Source organism: Balaenoptera ricei, chromosome 7, assembly GCF_028023285.1.
Source record: "Balaenoptera ricei isolate mBalRic1 chromosome 7, mBalRic1.hap2, whole genome shotgun sequence".
Classification (NCBI taxonomy): domain Eukaryota; kingdom Metazoa; phylum Chordata; class Mammalia; order Artiodactyla; family Balaenopteridae; genus Balaenoptera; species Balaenoptera ricei.
In genome coordinates, this window is record NC_082645.1 from 100,621,308 (window position 1) to 100,642,679 (window position 21,372).

The 21,372-nt window shown below is 40.0% G+C and overlaps 1 protein-coding gene across 3 annotated transcripts in view; it reads right to left on the reverse strand.

The window, feature by feature from the left end:
• The window catches only part of PECR (peroxisomal trans-2-enoyl-CoA reductase), a 44,222-nt gene that overhangs the window by 15,717 nt on the left and 7,133 nt on the right, over positions 1-21,372 (reverse strand). For 2 of the 3 annotated variants that reach the window (XM_059927398.1, XM_059927399.1), the window contains exon 2: positions 11,576-11,672. In XM_059927398.1, coding sequence (XP_059783381.1) covers positions 11,576-11,672 — 97 coding nt within the window. Of the gene's footprint in view, positions 1-11,571; positions 11,673-21,372 lie in introns of all 3 variants that reach the window. The other variant, XM_059927400.1, reaches the window with a different exon arrangement.

Below are 21,372 nucleotides of genomic sequence, written 5' to 3' on the forward strand. Positions count from 1 at the left end.
CCAACAAACAAAAGTCCAGGACCAGGTGGCTTCACAGGTGAATTCTATCAAACATTTAGAGAAGAGCTAACACCCATCCTTCTCAAACTCTTCCAAAAAATTGCAGAGGAAGGAACACTCCCAATCTCATTCTATGAGGCCACCATCACCCTGATACCAAAACCAGACAAAGATAGTACAAAAAAAAAAAATTACAGACCAATATCACTGATGAATATAGATGCAAAGATCCTCAACAAAATACTAGCAAACAGAATCCAACAACACATTAAAAGCATCATACACCATGATCAAGTGGGATTTATCCCAGGGATGCAAGGATTCATCAGTATATGCAAATCGATCAATGTGATACACCATATTAACAAATTGAAGAATAAAAACCATATGATCATCTCAATAGATGCAGAAAAAACTTTTGACAAAATTCAACACACATTAATGATAAAAACTCTCCAGAAAGTTGGCACAAAGGGAACCTACCTCAACATAATGAAGGCCACATACGACAAACCCACAGCAAACGTAATTCTCCATGGTGAATACTGAAAGCATTTCCTCTCAGGTCAGGAACAACACAAGGATGTCCATCGACAGATGAATGGATAAAGAAGATGTGGTACATATATACAATGGAATATTACTCAGCCATAAATAGGAACGAAAGTGGGTCATTTGTAGAGACATGGATGGATCTAGAGACTGTCATACAGAGTGAAGTCAGAAAGAGAAAAACAAATATCGTATATTAACGCATGTATGTGGAACCTAGAAAAATGGTACAGACGAACTGGTTTCCAGGGAAGGAGTTGAGACACAGATGTAGAGAACAAACGTATGGACACCAAGGGGAGAAAGCCACGGGGTGGTGGGGATGGCGGTGTGATGAACTGGGAGATTGGGATTGACATGTATACACTGATGTGTATAAAATTGATGACTAATAAGAACCTGCTGTATAAAAAAATAAATAAAATAAAATTCGAAAATTATTAAAAAAAACAAAAAACAAATGTGGGCAATGGTAACTTTCACAGGTACAGCATCTAGCCCCGTGGCAGCCATGAAAATGCACTGTTTACATCTCCTGCCATGGGGAACAGAGCTGACTGACAGCTCCAGCTGCCGCACCGGTGGATCCACCACTGCATTTGCCCTTGGGCTGCTCCCACCTCGACTGAGCACAGCTAAGCTGTTAATTCACACCCATTCCTGAGAGACCAATGGGTGACTTTGGCCCAAAAACTTGGGCAGCTGATAGGTCAGCCTGGTGGACCCTTCCTCCGACCGTGTGGCAGTCTGAGACTCTTCCTACCCAGGCCTCCTTCCTTCTCTCTCTCCTTCACCGTTGTCAGAACTTCATTATAGCCACGTTCAGGGGTGGCCCTGTAAGACAGTGGAGTGGGAAAAATCTTTCTCGGAGGCAGTCTGCAGGCAGTGCAGCTGGTATCCACACTCGAAAGAAAGGAAGCCCAAGGTGAGAATGTACAGATTCCTGCACAGTGGCCCAAGGTCTGGTTCTTTGGCCAAGAACCTGGAAGGAAAAGGACTGAAAGATTGGAAGCCAGGGGGTCTGGGGTAGAGACATGTGGATAAACACAGGGGAGTGGGCACAAAGTGTTTATTTCTGTCTCACACAGGAATGCTCCCCAGAAAGCACCCATCATGGAAGAGGCACAGAACAACCAAGCAGAAAAGAAGACTCAGCCCGTCGGTGTTGCGCGGGCTTCCTCATCGGCCACCCCAGAACTGCCACCATGGGCTCAGGGATGGAGGAAAGCAGAAATCCAGCATGTAACCCCAATTACCCAAGGTCCATATAGTTAGTGCTGCCCCTGAATGTCCAATCTGTCCACACAGAGACCAACGCTGAGCCCCGAGATGGCACGTTCCTCGTGGTGAACAAGTGCTGCTGGACGGCAAGTCGACACGTGGGTCAGTTATGCATTTACTGCTTCTCTGCTCCGTGAAAATGGATCCAGGCCCTTTACGTAGCTTCTCCTTTGCCAGCTAGCACCAAAGCTTTGTCAGTAGAGGGCGATGGAGAGACGCGGGAGGAAAAGGGTTTTGCTTCTAGACTCCTGTACTGCCCGCCACCCGGCAGCCCCCAGGCGGCAGTGCACCGTGGCCAGCAACTGCAGCAGCTGCCCCCCACACCCTACAGGGCAGATTTCTGGCAAGTTCCAGAGGGCAGATTTCTAGCAAATTCCACCAGCAGAGCACCACAGATGACGAGTGACTTCTCTGCCATCCAGTGAACCACAGTCATGCCCTCCCTCAGCCCTTGGGCAGAGGGGTGGGTGGATGGGCTCTTCTCTTTCTATCAGCCCTGTATAGCTACTCCTTCTGTCTACTATTCCTGTATTCTTTAAAGTTCCCTTTATTTCCTACTAGCCAATCCCCTGTTAGAGTTAATAATTCTTTATATTAAACTTTCCCTGTTCAAATGACTGCGTACTATCTGTATCACACCTTACAGTGAGAGAAGTGATAGATACCATTCCAGGTAAGAGTTTGCCTTTCCTGTTCACAGCGACTCAGACATCACTGCTATCTAGGGGCTTATACAGGGTGGGATCCACAGGTGTGGAATCCCGTGCACCAGCATCCAACCAGGTGATCAGAGTGGGTCCCTGATCATGGAACCATTGACTGTGTCACACCCCACACTTCCAGAAGCAGCCAGCCTCACAGAAGACTACAACAGCCAAGGCACAGCTGAAGTGCCATCGACCATCTGAAAGGATGGAGTACTGTTTTTCAGGACGCGTGTCCCCATTGGCTTTGGGAACACGTTGGGAACCGAGGAGTGGAAGAGGGAGCGGCCCTACTTGCCATCACTCCCTAAGATCCACCATGGGACTCTGTCCTCCCCAGCCCTGCAATTCTGGGATCTGCGGCGTTGGAGGTCCTTGTCCCAAAGGGGCAACTCCTGTCAAGGGACACAGCAAGGTTCCATTGAACTAAACTGTGTCTGATTCTAGGGCACTTTGGACTCCCTGTGACCAGGTACCAGCTGGTGAGAAAAGGAGCTGCCATCACCAGCAGAAGGAGTCAGAGCTACTCTTATACAGTGGGGACAGGGAGGGACAGGGAACCAGGTGACCCACTGAATGCCTCCTGATACCCTTTTGCCCCACTGTGACTGTGTTCGCGCACGTGTGGCAACCATGGCTACAGTCCAAGGTGTTTCCTGCCCACTCCTCTCTTCCTCCTTCTGTTACAGGTGTCAGACTCCATCACAGTCTGAAGGCTATGGATGCCTTCTCAGGCTCCTTGCCCTTTACCCTCCATGGGCACATTCCCCAGAAGTCTCAAGCACATCTTACTCTTCCCTGGCATCTTCTTCTCTGAGGACCTGAACTAACACAAGCCACGAACCAAAAGAGCAGTGTGTGTGGAAGAGGATAACAGAGGTCATTTTATCAACAACCACTTTTAACATGATTATAGAATTGCTTTTGTTTTTCTCGAGATGTCTTTTTCTTCCTGTTATATGCCTTTAGTACCATGACCTTATCCTCTGTAGCACTTAAAATAATGGAGAATTTTATGCTGGAGAGGAGAAAGGGAATCCTCCTATCCTGCTGGTGGAAATGTAAATTGGTACAGCCACTGTGGAAAATAGTATGGAGGTCCTTTAAAAAACTAAAAAGAGAGCTCCCATATGATTCAGCAATCCCACACCTGAACATATATCTGGAAAAGACGAAAACTCTAATTTGAAAAGATACATACACCCCAATGTTTATAGCAGCACTATTTACAATAGCCAAGACATGGAAGCAACCTAAGTGTCCATCAATAGATGAATGGATAAAGAAGATGTGGTACATATATACAACAGAATACTACTCAGCCATAAAAAAGAATGAAATAATGCCATTTGCAGCAACATGGATGGACCTAGAGATTATCATACTAAGTGAAATAAGTCAGACAGAGAAAGACAAATATCATATGATATCACTTACGTGTAGAATCTTAAAAAATGATACAAATGAACCTATTTACAAAACAGAAATAGACATAGAAAACAAATTTATGGTTACCAAAGGGGAAAGGCAGGGATAAATTAGGAGTCTGGAATTAACAGATACACACTAGTATATATTCAATATCTTATAATAACCTATAATGGAAAAGAAATCTGCAAAAGGATATGTGTGTGTGTGTGTGTGTGTGTGTGTGTGTGTATATATATATATATATATATATATATATATATATATATATGAAACTGAATTGCTTTGCTGTTCACCTGAAACTAACACAACATTGTAAATCAACTATACTTCAATAAAAATAAATAAATAAAACAAAAAAAGATTATTTGGGAATTTTAAATATCTGTGCACACTTCTTTTCACTACTGAACACCCAACTCCTACCATAATGCTGAGCACATAGTAGGGGCTCCAAATTATTAGTTGAATGAATGAGTAAGGCTATTCAGGAACATCCAATCTACAGCAAAATTTACCAAGTGTAGTAGCAGAAGAACATTACTGATATGACACACACAGAAATCCTGGAGAGCAGACTTATATTTCTAGAGCACAGAACATGATCAGCTGTACAGTGACAGTCGAACAAGACCATGACTTCTGCAAATCTCTAAAACCATACTTCCCCACAAGGGGGGGAAAAAAAAAGCCTCAGTAGTCTACTCCAAGAGACTGTGCCTGACCAGCAATAAATGTGGTTTTGTGCTGAGTTTTGTTTCAAATATTGAGCAGTGGCTCCATCCTTTGACAGCGTTTAGCATAAAATAACTACTTAATAAATGTTGACAGAGGTAAAGAATCTTTTTGCACCTCTCCCCCTCAAATAAAGGGATCTTTCATTGCCTAGCTCTCAATACAGTGTTTTGCCAACAGACTAGGCACCATTAAATAATACTGAATTGGACTGAAACTACCTGCGAGGTATTAATAAAAGACATAAATATTCGCGATACCTGATTTACTTTTGGAACTCAACATGGAGGTAAAATGAACTAAAAAAATTTTTATAATTACCAAATTAAGCACTATTATAATACCTTCAGATAGATTCTTCCTAACTTTCATTTTAATGGAATCCATTTGACAGATGAACATGAAGTACTAAATCAGGCATGTTATCAGTCAATAAACACTACAGGAGTCTAGCAACTTGTATCCACGTCATCTATGTGGGTAACACCTCTTTTAGCTCAGTTATCCGTTTACTTTCAGCTCTGTTTATTAAAGATCACAGGGATTTTATTTTATTTTTTATTTATTTATTTTTATTGGAGTATAATTGCTTTACAATGTTGTTCATTTTTGCTGTACAATGAAGTGAATCAGCTATATGTATACCTATATCCCCACCCTCTTGGACCTCCCTCCCATCCCCTCACCCCAATCTCACCCATCTAGGTCGTCACAGAGCACCAAGCTGAGCTTCCTGTGCTTTAGAGCATGTTCCCGCTAGCTATCTATTTTATGCATGGTGGTGTACATACGTCAATCCTAATCTCCCAATTCGTGCCACCCTCCTCTTCCCCCCACCCCCGTGTCCACATGTCCGTTCTCTACATCTACGTCTCTATTTTTCCCCACAAATAGGTTCATCTGTACCGTTTTTCTAGATTCCACATATATGCGTTAATATACAATATTTGTTTTTCTCTTTCTGACTTACTTCACTCTGTGCGACAGACTCTAGGTCCATCCACGTCTCTACAAATGACCCAATTTCGTTCCTTTTTATGGCTGAGTGATATTCCATTGTATATATGTACCACATCTTCTTTATCCATTCATCTGTCACTGGACATTTAAGTTGTTTCCATGTCCTGGCTATTGTAAATAGGGCTGCAGTAATAAGTAGACTTGGGTTTGAATCCTAGTACCATGACCTGAGTATGGCCTTAGGCAAGTTACTGAACCTCACTGGCTCTTGGTTTCTTAATTTGTAAAATGAGTGTACAGTGTAAGTATAAGCCGTCTGAAGGGCCTGCCAAGTGCTGCACTCCCTTCTAAGAGACGTTGAGGGCACCGCAGGAGCCCTGGCAGTTCCTTTTAAAACTACAGCTACACTGACCCTCCTGACTCAGTCCCAGGAACCGCCACTTAAAAGAAGACAACTCACTGATAAGCAGTTCACCAATAGCCTGTTGTGAAAGTTCTGCCCCAAAAAGGGCATTAGTGATTAGCTGGGGCAATCAGAGTAGCTTGGAAACATGACCTAGGGATGCTAGGACCCTATCAAGCAGAGACTGAAACGCTCTCCTTATTCTGCAACTCATGGCAATTCATCACCTCTTCTTCCCCTTACAAGTAAACTTTTTGAAGGTATTACCTACATTAGTCACAGCACGGTTGGCAAAACCCTGAGCATACCTAAGACCTTTCCAGGGGATTTGCGAGGTCAAAACTGTTTTCATAACAATACTGAGTCCTTATCTACCTTTTTCACAGTGTTGACATTTGTACTAACGGTGTCAAAGCCGTGACGGGAAAAATAGCTGCAGCCTCAGCACAAATCACGGCAGGAACACAAACGTGAAGTAGGGATCATTATACTAGCATGATCATGATACTCTTCACCAGCAAGCACTCCTGGTGGGAGGAAGTCTGTTTCACTTTCAGATGTCCTTGATGAGCATTGAAAATTACTAATCTCAACTATTGAGTACACATCTTTTTAATATCCTGTGTGATGAGGTGAGAATTACACCTTCAGCTCTTGTGCTGCACATGGAAGTATAAAGGTTGTCTCAAGGAGAAGAACGTGTGCTTGAGCTAGTCACGAACCGAACTAGTCACTTTTTTCACAAAACATCATTTTTTACTTGAAAGAATGACTAACAAACTACAGTTATTCACACTTGGGTATTTGGCAGACATTTTTTCCAAAAATGAACCAAGTGAGACTGCCACGTCAAGCAGCTGAAAACAACTGACAGTGCTTGGTGTCAATGACAAGATTTGAGCTTTCACGTGAAAACTAGAATTTTGGAAAAGTTGTACATGTCACTGTGAGTTTGACAGTTTTCTAATACTTAAAGATTTTTCAGAAGAGATTGGTGGTGATATTAACAAATGTGAACTTTTGATACTGTATCATGAATTGTGTGTCAACATTTAGAAGATGTCTGTAATTCAGTGAACCCATATTTTTCAAAAGACCAACGTCTGATGTTACAAAATCATCTATGGGTGAAAGACCCAGTAAAAGTGCAAGGAATACCAAGGAATTTTAATGTAACAGAGTAAAAAAGTTCACTGACATGGTTTCAGATTCCACATTGCAATTAATCTTTAAGAAACTGCTACTTGTTGAGTATCAAAGAAGAATATCCACAATTACCCAAAAAGGCTATTGAAATACTCCTCCCTTTTCCAACTGGCATGAAGCCAGATTTACTTCACATGCTTTAACCAAAACAACATATTGCAACAGACTGAATGCAGAAGCAGATGTGAGAGTCCAGCTGTTTTCTATTAAGCCATACATTAAGCCATTTGTAAAAAATGTAAAACAAATGCAAAAAAAAGTTTGCTTTTGTATTTTAAAATGTAGCTATTTTTCAGTAAAAATATTATTCATAGCATGTAATGCCTTTATTAAGATGATTTTAAATGAATTCATAAATATTTCTTAAATTTCTCAATTTCAATTTTTAATACAGTAAATATAGAAAATATAGTTCATAAAATAGAAGGAGTGTCCTCTCCAAAACAAAAATTTAGTTAGATCATTCTCTTGATTAAAATTCTTTAAAAATCACTCTCAGTTTTCAGGATAAAAATCCAAGCACCTTGCTCAAAATAGCTCATCAAATGTTGGATTTAACAGTATCTTCTAAAATTTAATATGCAAGTCTATTTTAGTTCAGGAATTCTACTTCTAGAAAGTTACCTCCTCACCCAAGAGTGCATGACTACATTGAAGGTTGTTCACTGCAGAATTACTGAAGTATAAAAAATATAAATAGAATCTCAATGTGCAACAATAGGGTCTAATTAAATATACTATGCTACATCCATAGCAAGTGGCAGAAAACATACAGTAGAATCCCATTTTCGCAAAAAAGTCTGTAAATAAAAATATTTTTGAGCATGCACAGTAAAATTTTGGAAGGATATACATCAAACTGATAATGAAAGCTAGCTCTAGGAATTAGAACACATTTTCCTCTAAGAGTTTTATGGCTTTGCTTTTATATTTAGCATTTTAATATATCTAAAAATCATTTTGCATGTGATATGAGATAGGGGGCTCTAATTTATTTCTAAAGGAACAGCCAATTGCTGCAAGACTTTTGCTGAATGGTTTATCCTTTCCTCGCAGATTTGAAATGCTACTTTTATCCTATAAACTCCCCGTATATATATGGTACTGATACGAGAGTCCATTCTGTTCCACTAATTTTAACCTCTTCTAGTACCAGCCCCCGATGTGGTAAATAAGTATAGTTTTATAGTATGTTTCGGTAGCAGGAGGGTCAAATCCCCTCATTATTCTTTTTCAAAACATTTTTGGCAGTTTTGGCATAAATATTTTTCAAGACAAACTTTCGAATCAGTATATTAATTCCAAAATAGATTAAATGTATACACTGATTTAGGGAAACTTGTTTTTAGTCAAATTGAGCCTCTCCATTGAGGAATGTTACATGTCTGTGTTTATTCTGGTCTTTTTTTCTGTTCTTCAGTAATAAACATTTTTTCATTTAAAGTTTACTCTAGGTATTTTAGTTTTTATTATTATTGTGGAAAAGATCTCCTTTTTTAAAAAAAATTACAATTTAAGACTGATCTTGCTGGCATTTAAGAAAGCTATTGATTTTTACATACTTAAAACTGGCCACCTTCCAGAAATCGTGTATGGAACTTCATTTTGTCATAATTGTCTGACCTGCTTAGGTTTCTGTGTACCATAAACGCCACGTGATAAAACAAAGTAGCTGGAAAGTACAATGAAACAATAAAAAACATGCTGCTCTTAATCCACACTGCATTCACTCCTGAATAAACGCTCCTGTGAGTATTCAAAGCACCATCAGGATAGGATTCCTGGGAGCCAGAAGGAACACGAGAAATGGCTTCTTGGCATGGGAGCAATCTTCTCTATTAGCCAACCAGACTATTTAAAAAGGACACCAAAATATTACCAGTCTCCAAAGTATAAAACAAAGTAACTCCAACCAATGTTAGATATATACATCACCTCCTCAGGAGCTCCAAGTCTTTTTTAGCTGGGATTTTCTGAAAGTACCCTTCAAATAAGTCTTTTGCCAAATGACCATAGTTGTTAAAGGCAGCCTGGGAATAAATGATTCCCTATGTTTAAAATAAAACAGGAAAAAATAAAGTACATAAAATTAAATTTTAATTGTAAAGACAACAAGGCAGTCTGTCATCCAATACCAAGTTGTTTAAGTTTAATAGAAAAGTTAACATTTCTAATATTAATTTTTCTCAAAATGGTCAAAGAAGTACAGTCAACCACTACTCAAAAGGATTATCTGAATGCTCACTTTGTGACCTCCCCTCCCATAATAACCAGCCAAGCTCGAGATTTTTTCACAAAAGACTTGGTTTCTGAAAGCATAATCATACGAGTAGATCAGAGAAGCCCTTAACTGGGAACAATGGGTCAGGGAAGTCTATTTTACCTTCCACTAAGGCTTCCATGTTTTACAATGGAAAACTAGCCTATGGTTAAGTAGGACTTAGAAAATGCAATATTTTCATGGCTTCTTACCTAGAGAAAAATCACAAATAAAAAATTTAAATCCAATACAAATAAATTTAAATTTTAATTGTTTAAGAATTCTTTTATTCAGCTTTCAGTAGCTTTCAATGGTTTATAAAGCCAAAAAAATTACTCAAAAACTGTTCAACACAGGATAAAGCTATTTATTACTGGCTTATAATTATATACAGCAGAGGTTATTCAAAGGGGAGGAAACAGGAGGGATGAGAGTAAGATGAAGAAACTTGGCAGTATTAATTACTTCAAACAATACTGGGGTAATATACTGGTTTCCAATTAAACAATTTGTAACCTTTTATTTAAAGAGGATGGAATTGGGACTTCCCTAGTGGCGCAGTGGTTAAGAATCCACCTGCCAATGCAGGGGAAACGGGTTTGATCCCTGGTCCAGGAAGATCCCACATGCCACAGAGCAATTAAACCCGTGCACCACAACTACTGAGCCTGCACTCTAGAGCCCGCGAGCCACAACTACTGAGCCCGCAAGCCACAATCAATGAAGCCCACGCACCTAGAGCCGGTGTTCTGCAACAAGGGAAGCCACCACAATGAGAAGCCTGCGCACCGCAAGGAAGAGTAGCCCCCGCTCGCCACCACTAGAGAAAGCCCGCACGCAGCAACGAAGACCCAACGAAGCCAAAAATAAAATAATAAATTAAATAAATTTTAAAAATAAATAAATAAAGAGGATGGAATTTTCCAGTAGTATTAAGGTTTAGACATTAAACCTAAAAACATCCGTGGAGGACAAACCTGACTTTAGTATTGCGCTTATAATACCAACACATCATTAAAGGTTATCAAGAAATACACATTTGGAGGCCAGTATTCCGAAGTATCAACATTCAGAATGGAACTATATCTAATGTACCATATAAATATTTGAGAGTAAGGTACATAAGGTAATGTCAGCCCCAAAGCATTGCAGGGATGTGAAGTTTCTGGCTAGGAACCTGCATTTGTTAGAGATGAGATTTCTCTAACATCTACAAGTCACTTCATGCTTAGTTCCCACTGAGTAGCATAGATAACAATATCTATGGATACTATATAGATAGATCTATAGGTAATACCCCCAGATATTACAGAGTTTCAGATTGAGGGGTGATTACTATCTTAGCAATGACCAGGAATCATCACAGAGAAGTGAATTCGAGCTGAGTTTTGCCGGATGTGTGAGACATTTCATTTATTATCTCTCTTGGAGTACATAGCCAATATGTAATGCCCAAGGAAACTTAAGCTATGTCTTACTTCATATAATATGACAGTGTTTAAAGCTGAACAAATTGTTATTTTTTTCCCTATCATTTACATTATGTTTCAGAGAAATTTTCCCTTGACTTATAGTTGATCTTCAACTGGAAATTCCTTCCTAGAACTTTGACTTTAAGTTTCTCTCTCTCCTAATAAAGGATTAGTGATATACCAAGAAATAACAAGATAATCTAGAAAAATTCATTCTTTAAAGCAGCGATTCTCAACCTTCACGGTGAACTTGAATTTCCTTCACTGTGCAATTGAATCAGCTTTAAAAAATACCAACACCTGGATTCCATAGTTTGGAGTCAAGCTTATATACCACTATTTTTTATTTCATAGATGATTCTAATATACAGCCAGGAGTGAGAATCATTGGCTTAACTTAACCTTCTTGACAATCTGGTTGTAAATCAAAGAATACTTCTTTCTGGTTTTATCTATTTTTAAAAGCCAATCTTTTCTAGTATACATGCATATTAACAAATACCTCTATTAACAACACAAATGCAATCAGAAGAACACAATTTGTCAACGGCTTTCATAGTGAACATTTACCTACAGGGGCAACACAGTCGATCCTTATTCCACTGCTGGCCCGTTCCACAGCTAAGGATTTGGTGAGGTTGTAAACACCTTCTCTCGCAGCTCCACTATGCCTTTAAAAGACAAAATACAAACATTACAATCAGCTTCTGTTGAGTATGTCTCCCTTAACTAAATTGATAGGTGTACCAATGACTGCCAGAGTCCCACAACAATGTTCTTGTTATGAGTCCCTGTCTGAACCATAAGAAAGAACCAGGTCCTTCAATATTAAAGCAAAACCACAGCTATCTGATAGTCAAACAAATCTCACGTAAGTCAAGGCCCACATAAGATCCCCCAAATCATCATGTGCATAAGACGAATATTCTGAAGAACTTTTGATTATGGAAGAAAACAAACAAATTGGTAATTTTGAGGGTTACAAGTGTGGTTATTTTTTAAATCAATTTTAGATAATAAGGGATATGAAATTCATACTTCAGGCTAGAAATAGTACCAACAGAATTTCTAGACATAAAAAAATTTAAATTAATTTTAATATGTTTCCAGAGAAGAGGTTCAAATACTTATGTCTGTATCCATATGGTGCAAAAAGGTATAGACATACTATGGCTTAGAATTTCTAATTAAAAGGTCCTCAGAACCAAGTATGTGAGATCTGGGAGTGTACCCACTCCTCACTAGAGAGCACCTCCATAGCCCCATTTTCCTGAAGAAAGTCCCCCTCAGCCCCCATGTTGGCTGCAAAAGCCCTGGCAGGACTCCAGGCAGAAACCAACGGCTCCATCTGCCAGAATCACCTGAGCAACCTCACCACCATCAAATGTGGCCACCATCTGTGCCACTCTGCATCCAACAGTCCCAGGTGGACTTATAGGACAGGTTTCCTTGCTTGCCACCAATGCTAGGAGGGGCCCTTCTGGAGTAATGCCCGGCTGGATAGGATGACACGACGGTGAACACGCAGCTTCACACCACCAGGAGCAAGAGGCGGGGGCAGAACAGATGAGCATATGCAGGAAGCATAGTCGAGTTCGGGCAATTTTCTGTGAGGGGAACCTAGAGGTGTCTGTCCCCTTGCACTCATCCCCTGACCACCAGGGCCACCATATGAGGTCCTGCCTCTCATCATAGGAAAATGCTCAGCAGTGACCTAGAGCCCCTGAAGAAGAAAGTGACAGGTGTCCAGAAACAAATAGCCACCCAAGAAAGAAAACCACTAAGGACTGGCGGGGGTGCGGGGGGGGGGGATGGAGGGAGGGGGAGAGAGAGAGAGTTGGAAAATCAGAGACAGAAATTACTCTCTGAATTTGAGCACCTGGACCACACTGTTGAATGTGAGCGAGAGGCAGTTGAACGGAGTGGGATGCCACCCAAATATGCTGCTGCGCTGGTATATTGATTATTTTCAGCTGTGGGCACTTGAAAAACAGCAAACGCAGAGAGAGGCTTTCTCTGAACCCCCCTCATTGGCTAAAAGGAACGCAGGGTCATAAATCCCCTCCCTGGGGGTGTCATCAACCAGGGAAGGCTGACTGTTGTCACATGACGGGAGACTAGATGTCGACACCACATGCGGACAAACTTTGTCACCAACTCTCATACCTCCCATCCATTCTTCAAAGGGCCCATTCATCTTTCCTAAAAATCATATACTCCCCACCCCAAGAGGCCTATTTCCCCTCTCTCCTTTCCCTATTAAGATAGTATTTAGCCCTGAATTCGAAGCCACGACAGGCAGTTGCTCATTTTTCCCTGGGTACCTCCCATGTATACATGAGGTATACATGCGAATAAACTTCTATTTGTTTTTCTCCTGTTCATCTGTCTTTTATTACAGGAGTCTCAGCTAAGAGCTCAGAAGGGCAGAGGGAAAATTATTTATTCTCCCCTACATAGTTCTCAAGGTTAGCCGAGAAGGACATTTAATACAAACTCAATGCAAACACAACAGCATTTTCAGACTACATCTCCACACTCAAAGATCTACTAAAGGAGTTGGCAGAGAAGAGTGTGATGTCAGAAGGGAAAGTGCTGCTGGATGTCGAGACCACCCATGACAGGTGTGAAAGCCTGAAGCGCCCAGCTCTCTGTTTGTTCCATAAGGAAGGAAGGAGACGGCCTTCCTCTGCAGTATTTGGCACTGCAGAAAATTACACAGAAACTGAAAGTTACTCTGGATCTTGAAACAGCACATCCTAGTCTCTCTGTCTCTGAGGATTAAAAAAAAATTGGTGACATCTGTGAAGAAAAAGCAGAGTTTATCCAGAGAGATTTACGGCTTATCCAGTAGTCCTGGGTTCTAAAGGATTTGATTCCGGCTGGCATTACTGGGAGGTCCAGGTGGATGAGATGCCTGAATGGATGGACCACGAGGTTTGTAAAAACTCCCCTTCCAGGAGAAAAAAGTGACCTCCATCAAAACAGAACAGATGGTGGACAATTCAGCTGCAGGATGTCACATGAGGCATTGTTCCAGCCACTTTTCTGAAGCAAAAGCCCAGAAGAGAAGGAAGGGCATTTATCTGGACTAGGAGTTCCATGAGATTTCATTTTGGCATCTGAATAACGTCTCACAGCCATTCTTTCACTGAGAAAATGTTCTGAAATACTAAGGCCTTATTTGTGTATCAGATATGATTTGAAATGTCTTACACTGTGTGAAGGAAGAGAGTATGAGCGATAAACCATCCTAAAGGCTGTCACACTGCTTCATTTTCTTCCTGTAATTTATGAATAGGAGGCAGAATAATACCTAACTCTCAGTGAATCTAGCACTAACAATTTTTTTTCAATGCTTCCAGGACTTAAACATATAAATGAAATCATACATACATGCTCTTTTCTATCTGGCTTCTTTCACTCAGAATAATTATTTTCAGATTTATCCACATTGCTGCATGAATCAATAGTTCACTCCTTTTCATTTCTGAGTAGCAAATTATACATATATACCACGATTTGTTTATTCATTCACCCACTGGTAGGCATTTGGGCTATGAATTCTCTCTCCATGGGAGATATGAGTTGCTTTTTGGCCCATCTCTTGCCCTTGTAATTATTGACAATGACCCAAAAGATCAGCAGGTCAGTCTAAGCTCCTCTGCACAGATTGTAATGGAAATTGGACTATTCTTAGACGACACTGAAAATGTCAGAAAATGATCAGAACCCCAGAGAAACACGTGCAAAGACAGCAATACAATTCAAACACACACACACAAGAGATATCCAGGTAGCCTTTCAACAAATGAAAAGATGCTGCACTGAGATATCATTTCTTGCCCATCAGAGTTGCCCAGAAATTGACAAGACACATTTTTGGTGAGGCTGTGAGGAACAGGCATTCTCATTCATTGATGATGGAGTGCAAAATGCAAAGAAACTTGCAAATGCCTAACACGATGCATTTACTCTTCACCCAGCAGTCCAACTTCCCGAATACACCCTAAATATATACGTCCACAAATATGAAACAAATACTTACAATGTTATTCATCACAGAATTATTTGTAATAGCAAAACATAGAAACACAAATTTCTATTAAATTTGAGACAATGTGTGCATTTGAAACAATGAATTTGAAAAGAAATCCTTGATTCCATAGTGGTATACTAAAAAAGTTAATAATAATAATAATAACATATATAGGGAGAAGTGATGGTTGTGGTGTAACTAAAAGTCTTTTTATGGAAGAGTATCAGCTAAAAAACATAGAAGCGGGACTTTCGGGGAGGGGGGGACCTTCAAGATGACGGAGGAGTAAGACGTGGAGATCACCTTCCTCCCCACAAATACATCAGAAATACATCTACATGTGGAACAACTCCTACAGAACACCTACTGAACGCTGGCAGAAGACCTCAGACCTCCCACAAGGCAAGAAACTCCCCACGTACTTGGGTAGGGCAAAAGAAAAAAGAAAAACTGAGACAAAAGAATAGGGATGGGACCTGCACCAGTGGGAGGGAGCCGTGAAGGAGGAAAGGTTTCCACACACTAGGAGCCCCTTCGCGGGCAGAGACTGCGGGTGGGTGGCGGAGGGGGGAAGCTTCAGAGCCACGGAGGAGAGCGCAGCAACAGGGTGCGGAGGGCAAAGCGGAGCGATTCCCGCACGGAGGATCAGTGCCGACCAGCACTCACCAGCCCGAGAGGCTTGTCTCCTCAGCTGCCGGGGCGGGCGGGGGGTCTGGGAGCTGAGGCTTGGGCTTCGGAGGTCAGAACCCGGGGAGAAGACTAGGGTTGGCTGTGTGAACACAGCCTGAAGGGGGGCTAGTGCGTCACAGCTAGCCGGGAGGGAGTCCGGGGAAAAAGTCTGGACCTGCCTAAGAGGCAAGAGACCATTGTTTCAGGGTGCTCGAGGAGAGGGGATTCAGAGCACCGCCTAAATGAGCTCCAGAGATGGGAGGGAGGAAGAGAGGGGGGAAAGGCACAGAGAGAGAATGCAAATGCAGCAAAATGTTAGCACTTGGTGAATCTAAATGAAAGGTATACAGACACAGCTCGGAGATTCGGCAGGTTCAGTTCCAGACCACCACAATAAAGCAATATTGCAATGAAGTGAATCACGCAAATTTTTTTGTTTCCCAGTGCATATAAAAATTATGTTTACACTATACTATAGTCTATTAAATGTGCGATAGCATTATGTCTAAAAAAATAATGTACAACCTTAATTTTAAAATATTTGAGCCTTCAGCAAGTCGTAATCTTTTTGCAATAGTAACATCAAAGATCTCTGACCACAAATCATCATAACAAATATAATAATAATGAAAAATTTGAAATATTGTGATAGTTACCTAAATATGACACAGATACACAAAGTAAGCAAATGCTGTTAGAAAAACAGTGCTGGCAGACTTGCTCGATGTGCAATAAAGCAAAACATAATAAAACGAGGTATGCCTAATAGGAGTTCACTGTATTATTTCTTTAACTTTTTCACACATTCAAGAGGTTTCCAAAAATAAACTGGGAGAAAGAAATTTCTATATTAGTAAAATGAATAATTAAAGGCTATAGAAAAGTCTAAATTCACCAGTAATTTATATGTGGATGTTCCCACAAGTCTTTAAAAATAGCATATTGTGTCAAAGAGTACAAGTCGAAAAACCTGGAACTTCAGCATAGTCATGACTTAAATCATTTTAATTACATAAAAAATATATGTTCATTTTAGAAAAACTAGAAAAAGCAGATATGTGAAAAGATGAAAATAATATGTAATTTTACCTCCCAGAGATAATATGTCAGTATTTTGGTATAAACTCCTTCAGAATTATGTCTATTCATATACAGCCATATATAAATATATACTGTTTTTGCAGAAATGTGATCATGCTGGATAGAATGTTTTATAACCTGCTTTTCACTCGATGTCTGGGAATATCTTTTCGTATTGAGAAGTATATTTTTATGCCTATATTTTTAGTGGCTGCATAGTACTCTATCCTGTAGATGTATAAAACTTCACTCAACTAATATTTTACTCTAGAATATTTAAATGGTTTTCAGTTTTCCACTATTATTATTATGGTACAAAAAAATGTATACTTCATATTCCTTGTTTTCAAAACCAAATGCTGGGACTTCCCTGGTGGTGCAGTGGTTAAGAATCCGCCTGCCAGTGCAGGGGACACAGGTTCGAGCCCTGGTCCGGGAAGATCCCACATGCCGCGGAGCAATTAAGCCCGTGCACCACAACTACTGAGCCTGCGCTCTAGAGCCCGCAAGCCACAACTACTGAGCCCGCGTGCCACAACTACTGAAGCCTGTGCGCCTAGAGCCCATGCTCCACAACAAGAGAAGCCACCGCAACGAGAAGCCCACACACTGCAACGAAGAGTAGCCCCTGCTTGCCACAACTAGAGAAAGCCTGCGCGCAGCAATGAAGACCCAACGCAGCCAAAAATAAATAAATAAATAAATAAATTTATTAAAAAAAAAAAAAACCAAATGCTAAGTCCCATTGTTTAAAGTAAAAACAAAACAAAACAAAAACTATAGGCCCTGTATTCTTTAATTCAATTCTGGCTAATAAAAATCATAACTGAATCTAAACTCTGCAGACTTCTAATTAATGGCTGTTGGCAAGGAACCTCAGGTTGGTAAGAGACTGCTGACTTGAGTGCTGGAAGGTGCTGAAGTGCTGAGCTATGAAGGGTGGGTTAGAGACTACAAGCTATCTCCTAACACTCATTCTCCTCTTCTTACATAGAAATTGAATTTGTACTTAGGTACATAGCTACTCACCTAAAGATTCTATTTCCCAGTATCCCTTATAGGTAGGTATGATCGTTTAACTGAGTTCTAGCTGATGATGAATGTCAGTGAATGTAATGGCGCCACTTTCAGATGGTGCTGTTAAAAAGAATGAGTGAGTATTACATTTTTCCTCATTCCTACTGTCTGGAATGCAGTTACAATGACAGGAACTGGAGCAGCCATTTTGGACCATGGGATGGAAACCACATGTCAAAGATAGGAAAGCAAGAAGTAGGATCCTATGTTAATATATGTGAATTATAGCCCAATTAAGTGATTTAAAAACACACACACACACACACACACACACAAAGAAGTAGGATCCTTATTCCCTAATGATTATGGAACTACCATACTATCCCTGGACTATATACCTTGAGTTTTTATGTGAGGGAGAAATCAACTATCTTATTCAAGCTCCTCTTTTTTCTGGATCTCTATACTTCAGCAGCTCATCCTGTATCACAATTAATACAGAACTGTATACTACCAGTTAGATAAAGATGAGGCTGGAAGTGTCTGCAAGACCTTTGATTTAGAGATATTAAGAATATAAAGCCTAACCCATGTTGGGGTGAAGACCCTGTGTTTCAGAATTATACTCGTTCCACATTTTTCAGCATAAAAATGTCTTGGATAGTTTGTAAGGGAACTCTTCAGTTACCCAACTTCGGGGTTGAGTATTACCACCTATGAAACATAAGCTTTAATCTAAAGACTATGCATGTGTGCTAATTACTTATTAGTCATAAAAAATGTGGACTCTGGTATTCTCCCTGAAGATTTCACTGAATTAATTAATAGGTCCTTGTAATAGATTTAACAGATTCATTTCTTAAAAACAAAATAAGTGTGGAGTCTTCCTTCATTTTATGAAGCACTTTTTAGCACTATCTTTGTACAAATTCTGAATAATTTTTACATGATAACTTTCTAGAAATAAAATTAACCGATCAAACAATATTTGTATTTTATAAATGTTGCCAAATTACTATCCAGAAATGCAGCAATTTGCATTGCTATGTTGTACATAAGTTAAATCAGGGCAGTAAGTGTTGATGACATGGAGCTTCTGAGCCCATAACAATTTCTCTTTCAGGATTCTCTATGATCTTTACATAAAGACACTTGGACTTCTTGGATGACTGATCACACTTGCCTGCTTTGCACATGTAGAAGGCGCCCGTCAGGTTGGTTTCAATCACAGCATTCTACCCCTTTGAACTGATGTGTTCAGAAGGAGAGAAGAACTGGCCTCCTCCATTGTTTACCAAGAAACTGATCTGACCATAAAAGTCTAAGGTGGCTTTGACCAAATTATTCACCTAAAGAAAAACATTAAAAATGAACTCGGGCTTCCCTGGTGGCGCAGTGGTTGAGAATCTGCCTGCCAATGCAGGGGACGCGGGTTCGAGCCCTGGTCTGGGAAGATCCCACATGCCGCGGAGCAACTCGGCCCGTGAGCCACAATTACTGAGCCTGCGCGTCTGGAGCCTGTGCTCGGCAACGAGAGGCCGCGATAGTGAGAGGCCCGCGCACCGCGATGAAGAGTGGCCCCCGCTCGCCGCAACTGGAGAAAGCCCTCGCACAGAAACGAAGACCCAGCACAGCCATACCATACATACATACATACATACATAAATAAAAAAAGAATGTAAGCAGACAAGAATAGCATTAAAAAATAAAAAAATTATTTAAAAAAAAAAAAATGAACTGGTTACAGACAGAGAAAGACAAATACTGTATGATAGCACTTATATGTGGAATCTAATAAAAAAAAAAATGAATTAGTGAATATAACAAAAAATAAGCAGATTCACAGACATAGAGCCCAAACTAGTGGTTACCAATGTGGAGAGGGAAGCAGGGAGGGGCAATGTAGGGGTAGGAGATTAAGAAGTACAAACCATTAGGTATAAAATAAGCTACAAGAATATATTATACAACATGGGGAATATAGCAAATATTTTATGGTAACTATAAATGGAGTATAACCTTTAAAAATTGTGAATCACTATATTATACACCTGAAACATATAAATTGTACATCAACTACACTTCAATAAGTAAATAAATAAAATGTTAAAAGTGAACTGGTTAATAACCTAACTTGCTACTTGGACTTTATCACCTGCTTTAGGAGAGTAGCAGAGCTTGCAGTGTCTCACAGTGAATAGTAACTCTGAGAACCACAGTAAACGGAGAGGTAGTCACAATGAATAAATCTGAAAATCTTATATCAGTGAATAATTTACCAGTATCTGATACCCATAGATCATAAAGCTAAATTTGGAATTTTAATGGTAAGATTTATCCAAGGACCTGGATCACCCTCTCCATTGTTTTAATTTGTAAGCTACCAACACAGAATAATGGATAGGATGAAACAGACATTACGAAATGAGTTAAAGGGCAAAAGGCACAAAAGGTAGTCTCCAGATGAAACTGTCCTTGCTTAGCTTCCCTACGTTTCTTCCTTTCCTCTCTTTCTCCTGAGGCCACTCACTCAATGGATCATTAGCTCAAGAATCTCCTTCACAGGCTCTGCTTCTAGTGAACCTCATCTAAGATAGCTACTATGGGAAAGCTTAAAGCACAGTCAGGTTTAGGGACAACTACTATAAATTAAAATGAATGAATAAGTAAGATAGATTTGCATTCCTCAAAAAACTAAAAAGAGAGTTGCCATATGATCCAGAAATCCCACTCCTGCACTGCTGGCCATATACCCAGACAAAACTATAATTTGAAAAGATACATGCACCCCAATGTTCACAGCAACAGTATTACAATAGCAAGACACTGAAACAACCTGAATGTCCATCAACAGATGAACGGACAAAGATGTGATACATACACACACACACACACACACACACACAATGGAATAATACTCAGCCATTAAAAAGAATGAAATAATGCCATTTGCAGCAACATGGATGGATCTAGAGATTATCATACTAAGTGAACTATGTCAGAAAGAGAAAGACAAATACCATATGACATCACATATATGTGGAATCTAAAATAAAACACAAATCAATATATCTATGAAACAAAAACAGACTCACAGATATAGAGAACAGATTTGTAGTTGCCAAGGGGGAGGGAAGGATTGGGAGTTTGGGATTAGCAGATGCAAGCTATTACATATGGAATGGATAAACAACAAGGTCCTACTGTATAGCACAGGGAACTATATTCAATATCCTGTGATAAACCATAATGGAAAAGAATATGAAAAAGAATATATATCTGTATAACTGTCACTTTGCTGACAGCAGAAATTAAACACAACATCGTAAATCAACTATACTACAATAAAATTTAAAAAAACAAAGATAGATTTGCTTTATCTCCTCTTCATTACAGATGTTGCATTTTATGGGCATGACTTGACCCTGGCTGGTAGGAGGCAGACTGGCCTTCAGTTCATCTGCGGCAGATTTTAATCTATCAGACTCACGGGATGCAATGATCACATTACACCCTGAGGAGACAACAGTCAAAGAACAACTAAATATGTTTTCATTGGTTGTCCA